General features: G+C 38.6%; 3 protein-coding genes and 1 long non-coding RNA gene across 4 annotated transcripts in view; 2 read left to right on the top strand and 2 right to left on the bottom strand.

Annotated features, from left to right (window-relative positions):
- The window catches only part of rgp1 (GP1 homolog, RAB6A GEF complex partner 1), a 242,800-nt gene that overhangs the window by 195,527 nt on the left and 36,502 nt on the right, over window positions 1-10,771 (bottom strand). The window lies entirely within an intron of this gene.
- cxcl19 (chemokine (C-X-C motif) ligand 19) lies at window positions 1,273-3,611 on the top strand. The gene is made up of 3 exons (XM_079371438.1): window positions 1,273-1,376; window positions 2,450-2,585; window positions 2,970-3,611. The coding sequence occupies exons 1-3, from the start codon at window positions 1,325-1,327 to the stop codon at window positions 3,094-3,096; spliced, it is 315 nt and encodes a 104-aa protein (XP_079227564.1). The 5' UTR covers window positions 1,273-1,324; the 3' UTR covers window positions 3,097-3,611.
- On the bottom strand, window positions 5,194-8,081 carry trmt10b (tRNA methyltransferase 10B; the record flags this gene model as incomplete). The annotated part of the gene is made up of 9 exons (XM_079371603.1): window positions 7,998-8,081; window positions 7,536-7,696; window positions 7,049-7,157; window positions 6,797-6,930; window positions 6,524-6,676; window positions 6,101-6,179; window positions 5,722-5,789; window positions 5,427-5,550; window positions 5,194-5,312 (listed from the first exon to the last, which is right to left on the bottom strand). The coding sequence occupies exons 2-9, from the start codon at window positions 7,665-7,667 to the stop codon at window positions 5,194-5,196; spliced, it is 918 nt and encodes a 305-aa protein (XP_079227729.1). The 5' UTR covers window positions 7,668-7,696; window positions 7,998-8,081.
- Window positions 8,574-10,620, top strand: LOC306841283. Its single transcript, XR_013781469.1, has 2 exons — window positions 8,574-9,024; window positions 9,601-10,620. It is a non-coding gene; the product is annotated as an uncharacterized lncRNA (long non-coding RNA).

Raw genomic sequence — 10,771 nt, 5'->3', positions numbered from 1 at the left:
ATTTGGGATATTTCGTACCATAGGGATGACATTTTATTTTATTTATTTTTTTAAAACAGCTCTGTTCAATTTTCAAATACTTAGAGTCGCAGTAAAACATATTCTTGGGTCACAAAACTCAACAAGTAGGCCTAACCACATTCAGTACAATGATTGCCTGATCATGTGTGTTTTGGCTGAAGTGTATAGCAAGAATTGATCTTTTCCTGCCAGTGCTCCAAAGAAAACAGGAGACAGTCAGTCACTGTTCATGTCAGGTGGCAGCTCCGGTAATACACAGAATCATTAAAAAAAGACAACCAGACAGCATTAAAAACACAACATTAAAACACATAGGGCTTGGCATCTTTGGGTGTCTCACGATTCGATTCAGAATCGATTTTCAAATCAAAATGATTCTGCATACATTGACCCATGGATTCAGAGTCTTGTTTTTTAATCATTACAAACTTCAGGATTGTCATCTGTGAGAGTGGCTGCATTTCTTGTTGCATTCTACTGATTTAAAAAGCAGGTAGTGACTTCACCCCCTGATTGGAAATTATGAATTGAACTCTTAGTAGAGAAGAATCTTGATTATTTTTACCACCTCTACAAACTCAACAGTGAAAGGCTCGGTAGTCTTAAAACCAATACCAACATAAAAATGATCAAACCTGTTTTATTAAACACCTTTCTTCCCCCTCTTCAGACGCACTCATGTTCTGTTACAGGTTGTAGCTGCACTGAATGACCGTTTCAGGTTACTGCATGAAAAACTGCGCTTGTGTACTCAGCCGCTCCTTATGATCACTCCATCAGTTTCCTCTTTTGTTGGCCGAATAACAAAGTTGAGAAATCTTTGCAGAAATATGACAAGCAGAAAAGAAGATGCTGTTGTCTGACAACACAGACAGACGGACAGACGGACAGACGGACAGACGGACAGACGGACAGACGGACAGACGGACAGACAGACAGACAGACAGACAGACGGACGGACAGACAGACAGACAGACAGACAGACAGACAGACAGACACACAGTCCGTCTTCTGTGTCTCATGTTTGTGGCTGCAGGCACACCAGGTCTTAACCTCAACGGGGCCCCCAGTCTGTCCCTGAATCCACCGTCCCATGACTACCTCCTGCTGCACATGTGCACGTACCAAAGTGAAACCAACACACACACACACACAAAGGTTTTTTCTGAAATGATCACACAGTAAAGGGTCATGTGCCCCTTTACTGTGTGTATAAATAAAGAAAAGCAGGCTGTATGATAACAGTCCAAACTACGGTTTCCATTTGAGTGAAGAGACGTGAACAACCAGCTGTTTGAACAACATGAAGCTCTGCATCCTGCTGGTGTTTGGGACCCTGATGGTCCTCGTTAACGGTAAGAGCACATAAACTCTGTAAAATCTTCTTTGTAACTCTGTGGGGGTTTTTTTTGTAACATTCTCCGAGGTCGCTGCTAATGCACTGTTGACTTGACAGGATGCCTGCAGAGTTCTGCTCTTCTCACGAGAGAAAAGAATCTATCTGCAAGAACGTTTTGTTTTTTTGTTTTTTTTTAGCTATGAAATCATCTGCCACAAGTATAAACACTGTTTTGCAACAGTAAAAGAAACAATAAAGGGTCGAGCTGTTTGATAATAAGATTCATCCCTTGAGCTATTAGAGTGCTCCAAATAGCTTTAACCTAAACATCATTATGAGTTAAAGTATTGTGGGCATTAAGACAACTTCTCAAGATTCTTCTTTTTTTTTTTTGCTTTTGCATCTTTTTGGTCCAGCTCTTGGTGGAGCTGGTTTTGTAGGACATTTGTGTGCACAATAAGAGACAGCTTTTACACAGCAGTGGAAATATCCTGCAAATAGTTCAAATGGAGAAAAAAAAAAAAAAAAAACAAAGCAAGAGAGTGACCTTTAGAGGAATGCTGCAACGACGAGGATGACTGTATCGGCAGTTAGAAAGTGTAGTTGTAAGCTTGTGATTCATCAATGATTATCACACAAACGTCATGACTGACAATGCCATTTAAATATGAAACAGGGCGGGGTTGTAGGGTCAGCAAAGCCAAATGAGATTGTAACGTTGAAGAAACATTAAAAAAACCTCAACCTTGCAATAACTTGTGTCTTGTGCAGTAGCAGTGCTTCACATGTCAGGATTACATACAGAATGCATCAACATCATCACTTCTTGCTTAGCTGGTAATCGAAAACAAAAAAAGAGGAAGTCATTGACCTTTTTTTTTTTTGTCTTCTGGGAGAAAATATCGCAACGCAAGCTTCTACACAGTAAAGACCACATTGAAAACATCTGTATGCTCTCACTTTAACAGACAACAGATGTCAAAGTGAGGATCCAAGTTTACTGTCTCAAAGGATGTGTGAAAAAGAGAGACCTGAGCAGCGTGTACACCAGTGACATATGTGTTCTGACTGAGTGTATGCTGGTCACAGGTATGCCGCCAATCAGCAGGGACTACAACACACACTGTCGGTGCCTCCAGGTGGAGTCGAGGATCATCCCTCCAGACAGCCTGAGGAGCATCAAGCTCGTACCTGAGGGTCCGCACTGTCCGGAAATAGAAGTCATGTAAGTTTAAAGAAAGGCCTTCAGCCATCATGGGAATGTGTGCAATAGAGCTGACCCCTTACTTACATTGTTGATTGTAAAGAGCGAAGCAGCAAAAGGTTCTCAAGCCAATGAGTTTGGACAAATTGTTTTTCTTATGAGAGATTCATGTTCAAAGCATATAAACATTTTGTTAGTGCCTCTGAGAGGTTTTATTTCCACGAGGAGAAGGAGATAGAGGAGTTCACATGAAGATTTATTGCCCATCTAGTCCATCCCCCTCCCCTCCACACATATAGTATGCTAGTCAACGATAATTGGAAAAGGCAAAAATCCCACGAAAACTTCATTAAAAAAAAACAAAAAAACAAACTGAACTCTGTTTTTCTTTGTCTTTCAACCCAGAGCTGGACTCGTGAATGGGGAGAAAGTTTGCCTGAATCCTCATTCCTCCTGGGTGAAGAAATTGATCCACTTTGTTCTTGAGAAGCAACTACATGAGCAGGGAGCAGCTCCGAAGAACAGAACATGAGTGAGCAGAGTAAAAAAAAAAATGTAGCAAGGAACAAAGTCTGAAACTGAATTCCTCTGCAGCCATGAGCCATGCTGTTTTACTTTAACAAGACATGAAACAAAATGTAACCCTGAATGTAAAATTACTGAACTATTCCTCTTAAGTTTTGTTTCAACCCTTTTATCTTAAATAAATTAATTTCTACTGTATTTTATAAACAAGTGTTTTTGTATAACGTGCTGGATAACATCAGTTCTGGATTTCATATTCTTTACATGCAGACAGGTGTGTTGTGAGTGCAGCTGATGTGAGCAGTGTTGTGACAGTATGTGTGCATTTGGTATTTAATCACGCTTGTTAATTTGAAAATCATCGTGACATGATGGAAAGTTTGGTCGTGTGATTGTGAGAGCAGATAAATGTAGCATTTTTTTTATTCCTGTAATAAACTGGTGAATTCTAATCTGGCAGAAAGGGAAGACTTCCTCTGAGCGGTCTAAAACGTTGAATAAAAAAAGACTTTACTCAAAAAACTTGGCCTGCATTCATCGACTTATTGTCAATCACATTCAAAACCCTGTCCTCTTAAGATTTGACCACATCACGTCTTTGAAGATAAATGATAATGCTTGTTTTTTCAGATGAAGCTAGCATTGGACTAATGAACAGATTGCACAAAGCTTTGAGAAATATCTCGTGAAAAAGCAGGGAAACATAGTTGTAGAAAGTGTTTCTGTTTTCGTGAGACACATTTGTCCGAAGTTGATGAATTTCTCTGCAACCAGGAATTAAGAATAGTCGTGCTTTTCTTTCAAACTGTCTCTACATTTTGTTCTTCCCTTTTGTTAGAACCACGCCTAAATATTTCACTTCATCTTTCGCTGGAAAGTCAACCAAGCGGTGATTGTGTACAGACACTATGATCCCTTTTTTTTTTTTCATTCAAGAGAATAGTTTAAACATGTCTTGATTTTCTTGATAATTAGAGTGATCTGCTCTGACCTTTTGACAAAGCTTGTGGTATCATCTGCCAGCTAAGTAATGGACAAAAGATCAACCAACACATTTAAGGACTCTATGTGTGGGTTGTTATTTTATATAAAAATGGCTAACAGCTAACTAAGACCTTGTCTTATACCTCAATTGAGCTCAAGTCTTTTAGTTGTACCTTGAAGGAGGGAGATAGAACTGTAGTACTCAAAACTGGTCTTGTTCCCACAGACCAGACTTGATAAAACCAGCTTTTCCTGCTTCTGTTATCTTTGGTCAAATCCCCAGTGAAGCAGAGGCCCGCATCCTTTCTTGCTTGAGCCGTCTCCACTTTCTCGCCCTTCGTCGAGGCTCCCGTTGCTCAATCTTTTCAAGCCTCAGGTTGATTACTTTATCGCTTGTGTTTTCGTTCAATCTTCTTTCATGCGTAGTCGTGTTGTAGAAGTGCATCCGGTGTCGCCTTCACAAAATGTTTAAACAGCTTTTGAGGAAGTTTATCAGGCACTCTGGAAAAAAAAAAAAAAAGGTACTTCTGGTGAGTTGGCCATCTTACCGGCCAACTCGAAGTGACGCCAATGCTGACTGCATACCAATCCAATCAGTCAGCCAGACTATTACAATTGTTAAAGAAAAGCCAATACCAGCACGGTTAAGGAGTACAGGGTATTCATCAGATCATCCTGTAATATTAAAAGGCGTGTGTTTTCGTAAGTGGGAATTCTCTTTATGAGGTCTTGAACTATATTTGCCTTAGCCCTTCAGTTGAAGAAGTTCAAATAACATTTTTTTTTGTTGCTCACACGATATACACACAACATATAAAAGTGTAAAACAGAGTAATCGCACAAGTATAAACCTTTTCAGACAACATTATATAAATCATGCTAAAACAAGGCACTGCAGTACAGTTAGGTTGTGACGCTTGTACAGAGGCGGCGGTCCGCCACGCAGGTGGTCTTGGTTCAAGTCCGACCTGTTGCTCCTTCCCCACAGACTGTTTGCTTCTTTTAAGTCACTCAGCACTTGTCAAGTGTTTCACCTCCAGCCAGGTGCTTAAAAACAAAGTCACGCTCCAGTAAGCGTTATGCACGTACAGTATGACAATGAAACCATGCGATCGATGAGTTAGGTTTGCGTTTGAGAAACCTCCGGCGTGACAACGTAACCTTTCCCCTGAGGGAACCATGTCTGCAGGGCTTCAGTCCAGCTGCCCGTGCTGCAGAAAGTCAACAAGATGTCAAACACTGTCGAGGAGAGAGAGAGGGAGAGAGAGAGAGAGAGAGAGAGGCTGGAATGAATTCAATGAAAATGATTATAAATAAATAAAATCCGCCTCACAAATCATAACAGATGTTAACCTTGATTGACAGCGAGGATCTTAGAGTGGAAGTTCTTGCTGTTGTCTTTCTTTACCATGTACTCATCTATGGGCAGCCTCGCGGTTTGCAGGCTCAGCTTTGTGGCCCTCGAGAAGCTCAACTTCTGCGGGTGAAAGGGAAAGCAGAAAGACTGTAAAGTCGCTGTGATAGAAAGCTCTACTTCTCTCTTTTCTTACCCAAAATGAACGGAGGGTTAAGTATAACCTTATCATTAAATGAGACCTATCAGTCATCATTGTGTTGTGCAGCAATAGTTCAGCTTTATGTATCATACCTTCTGGATGCTTTCATCTACAAGGCCGCCGAGGACGTACACCTTGTCAGCATCCACTGTTTGTAAAGCTGAAATGATAGGTACATGGATTCAAGATGGTGGAAAATCTGAACGCATTGTCTTTGCGCTCTTGTTTTATTCCTCGAGCCATCTCTCTTTTCTTAATCCTTATCTTACTCTTGTTTATTTAATTTAACTTGTAGTAGTAAAAGTAGAAGCTGTGATAAAAGTTGTAGTAGAAAAACGTCATGAGCAGTTATGATCATAGTGCGCCCTCTGCTGGTCTAAAAGATGCACTACAAGTAAAAAAAGAATGGGGTTTTTGTGAGACTCTCGTCTCTTCTTGAGAATCAACACTTCTGGGACGAATCATGCAAACCTTCTTCAGCGTCAGGTGTGAGGTAGATGATTGTTTCTGGAGGGAAAAGGTCCTGGCAGCTTTCTGCTGTTATGTCCATCTGCAATAATAATAAAAAAAAAAAACAGAAGAAGGGAATAAAAGGTGAAAGGAATCTGGCATGGTTGGTCAACATTTATATTCTTCCTGCTCTCGATTGAAGGGAAATTGAGTAAAACTTATGAAGAAAAACAACAAACTAGTTGAAGTTTATGTTGAAAATACTCTCACAGGATGAGTGGATGTCTCAGAAACAGCCTCAAGGTATCTGTTTTGTGTTTTACTTTGACTTCAACGAAATTGCACGAATGCTTTAGTTGTTTTAGCTGGAGCTAATGTACATTGTATGCATTCAACTGAAGGGGAGAGAAACTCTTACAATGGTGGTTAATTGCCATTTTTTACCATATAATTCAGGAAGCCGTCGTTCATTCGTATGCACTCTCTGTAGAAACGACTGTCCTGTTTCAAGTCCGTCAGGTAAAGACGAAACGGTCGAGTCGCCTTCTTGTTCGACCCGTACAGTCTTCTTAACTGACCGGCCAGTCGACTCACCTCCTGATGCACACAGTTAAAAGTAGGTCAATTGTTTCAAAAGGTAAGTATCTGATCAAAAGCTTTGGATCAAAACCAGCTGTTTAGCACTTGCTGCTGATATATTGACACGTTGAGGCTTACCTTGTCCGACATGCTGTCTGTCATACTCAGGTCAACGCAGAGTTTGAGCCCTGTGAGCTGAGCTTCTGCTAAACGCTCTCTGGTGATCGCTTTCATGACCCGTTTGGTGAATTGAGGATTATCTGCGCTTACACCTGCATGTAAAAAACAAAACACGAAAGGCCGGTGTTACAGAAGCTCTTCACTGGACTGTTAATCTTTTTAAAACTCCCTTTGAGAAAGAAAATGTGTTTCTCATCACTTGGTCTTCACCTGACTCCTGCTCGCGGTTCAGCCTCCTCCTCTGCTTCTCTTCTTTCCTCTTGATTTTCTTTGCTGCCAGCTGTCTCTCCCAGTTGCGCTGCTTCCTCAATACATTTTTCTATTTATCAAAGATACAAACACGAATAAAAGTGCAGAACAGCTCAAGACATCACAAATGTATTAATTACTACCATCAAAAATATCTGGTGTACATAATACGCCTTAAGGAACTTTGATCTTCTTCAAAGACCAGTCACAAAGGTTTCTAAAATCATGGGGAAATATGTATTAATTATGTATTACATAAATCGATCAGTACTTTTATTGCATTTTGGATGTCGATTGTCATGTGTGTGATTATATTTTTTTGTCTACCCAGACTCTACATACATTTGCATTGAAATAAAAACTGTATTTTTCTCACATTTTAATAAATCAAAAGCGAACTTATTGAAGAAATAGCTTCAGTTAGAAAATGAAATTTAAAACAACTTACTGAACATCCTGCGTCTTCTCTCCCTGGCCTTTCTTCAGCCACATCACTCTCCACATCAATCTGAAGAAGATCAATTAACTCTGAAACTTCATTCAGCTGCATTTCACATTGTTCTGAGTGTTTCTGTGCCATTTCTGTCCGATGCTCCTTAAATGCATCACCTGTAAAGCATACAAGGCCTTATTTACATCGGTAAATGTACACACATTTATGTCAGGTTTTTTTTCAGGTAAAATGATGTATAGCTCACAGTAGTTTATGTTTTATTATAAATAAGGGATGCATGTTTCCAATAAAACGAAAACAAAGCCTACTCGTGTATGTGAAGCATTTGAAAGAGATTTGAAAGTACCTCCATGGCAAAAACCGCATCTGCAACTCATCGTCATGAATTACTTTTTACTTAAATCTGCTTAATTAAACATTCAAAGTAACGTGATGGATTTAGAAGCAGAAACCTACCTTAACTGACAAGTATGAGGACATGTGAGCGGCGCATGTGAATGACATCAGAGTAAACAAAGATGGGGACCGGGAGGAATATCTATTTATATGATTTCTACCAGAGGAGGGCAGTGTAACATAACACTCTTTCAAATGTTTTACTTTATTTAACATATTATTTTGGCACATTTTCAGTCGTTATTTTAAAATATAAAACATTATTTGAATTCAGTGATCCATAAATTTGATGGGTCCTCAATATGTCTCGTGGATTAATTGGTGACATACAGTTTTTAAAGTCGACAATAAATTGTTACATTTTTCAATGATCCCTTGTAAATGTAAAATATACTACTCCACTCTTCGGATTAATTAAAAATCAAAGACATCAAATATGATGTAATCTGTCAGCAGGAGCTTTTCTGAATGTTATTGTTGATAGTCTTTCAAATTCCTTGCATGTGTAAATGTATTTGGCAATAACTACCGAAAATGTAAAACGATGCTGTCTGAATTGCGCATGCGCAAAAGCGCAAAAGCTTTCAAGTGAATTAGGCACGCGCAGAGGAGCATCGAATTCTTCAGTTGGTGAGTCAAGTCCTCGATCATTTTACGTCTTTTGTTTATCCTGTTAACGTTCATGTTTGGTTATGCTGAGAGATTACACTAATTATGCAGTTTGAAATAAGTTACGACGAAACAAATGATGTTTAAAAAGTTTCAGTGTGGACGTTATTGTGTCTAATTAAGAACGTAGCATTGGCTAATTAGCATTAGTCAGTTAGCTTTAAAATCCGTTAAAAAAAGCTCTCCAAATTTCTGGTCAAGATGAAAAAAATATCAAATATCAACATCCACAACATGTGAGGATTAAACATGTTACAGATACAAAAGTGAACTTGCATGTTGTGGGAAAATAGTGTAATGGACGGGATGAAATTTATCTGTAACCAAATAATATGACCAAACTTTCTTTTATGGAAGTAAGGCTCGAGAAATGATTTCTGGCAAAAGTGGGATTATCAAGCATGTTTGTGCTTCTGTTGTATTCAATTTAATGCATTTTAAACGCATTAAATGCATTAAATTTCATACAACACATTTACCCAGTGCAAAGTGTCTGGAGTGATGTGCTTAAAACCACATAATAAACCCCTGGTAGACTGTTAGTGTGCGCTCTGTGTCTTAATATACACTATAAATTATAAGTTTTATTGCCGGTGTGGACGGAGGTTTGCTTGAGCATGCATCTTGCAGCATTGTCTGCAGTATAATCATCACTAGTCTTTTTTTCCTGTATAAAAATGAGCATGATATTTGACCCTATAACAGACATCAACCTCGGGGCGTCATCTTCTTTAGTAGGAGGCATTATATTTGATATCACGTTCAGCAGCATAAACACAGAATACAGTAAGCACTTTTTGGGCTGTGGTCTATACAGACTTACTTACTGCAGGTACCAATAATCTCAGATGAATTTATTTATAATAACGTCATGTAATAATAAAGTATGTAATAACATTGTAGAACATTAATCCATTTTGATTCATTACTCCTCTTCTATCTTGTTATTATCGCTCAGTTATTACCTGTTCTGAGGTTCCTTAACTGTTTCGAGGTCTCTTTTAAATCACATATACAATTTCTTTATATATTGTTTATTCTGAATCATATTGGGGGCCTTCTAAATATTGTTTCGGGTTTGTTATTATTTTTTGTTAATATTATTATTATTATTTGGTTTTTACCGCGCTATTTAGAATTCCCCCGGAACGCACAGTTTATAGTGGTTTCTAGCCGGACGCCTAAATTGATGCACACAAGGTTGTTAGCGATTTTTTTTTTTAACACATGATTATTAGTTCCCTGTCCATATCTTAACGTTTTTTTCTCACTGGTTAGATGTCATGTACCTATCTTGTTATTTCGTTGCTTTTTTTTAATGTCGCCTTTCAATAAGATATTCAAACACAAGTTGTTAGCAATTAGGGCAGTTTCACCGCAACCAATAAGAGGAGAGATGTGCATAGACAGAGCATTGTGGGTATTCTTTATCGATGTTATTTTTAAAATTACTTTAAGGTTTTTGGAGGCTTTCAATGTGGGGGGAGTCGCTTAAACTTGGTTTCAAATAACCAGTTTAGTGGTGATTAAATGTACATTTGGACCCTAATTCTTCCACTTTTTAACCATTAATATGACCTATTAACTGTCCAACATGTTCAGTATTGTAAACACATTTAGTGGCATGTATTTGGTGTAGCCCATTGCTGAACACCGTAGATATATTTTGGTTGATTTTCTCAGTAAAAAAAAGAAATATTATATATCTTGTATAGCGTATTTAGTTTTCGCACCGTGAGTGAGAAGGTCAGGCTCGTCGTACTAGTAGTGTCGGTTTACGTTGTTAAAGTTAAGACTATACTTTCAGGGATCATTTCTATAGTTTTTGACTTGAGAAATGTGTTTCTAAAGTGATTGGTCTCGCTAACCACGATGATGAGTTGGTGATACTCTTTCCTGAGCGCGAAGCGGGCAGAGAGACTTGATTTACTTCATATGCTCTCTGCTTTTGATGACCGTTCACTGTCCTCTCGAGGACAATGAGGGAGAGAGTATGATCCGAGTGGTAGCGGAATGATGTGAAAGTCAAATATTATGGACATTTATGCTGTGCTGATTATATCTTAATGTATCTCTATGTATATAGTGTATCATCATGATATTACAGGTGTCTTACTGAAACTGTGAGCAGGGTACGTAGTGTGGTAATATATTGATTTAATGTA

Source organism: Symphodus melops (assembly GCF_947650265.1).
Source record: "Symphodus melops genome assembly, chromosome: 20".
Lineage (NCBI taxonomy): Eukaryota > Metazoa > Chordata > Actinopteri > Labriformes > Labridae > Symphodus > Symphodus melops.
This window is presented reverse-complemented; position numbering and strand designations above follow the sequence as displayed.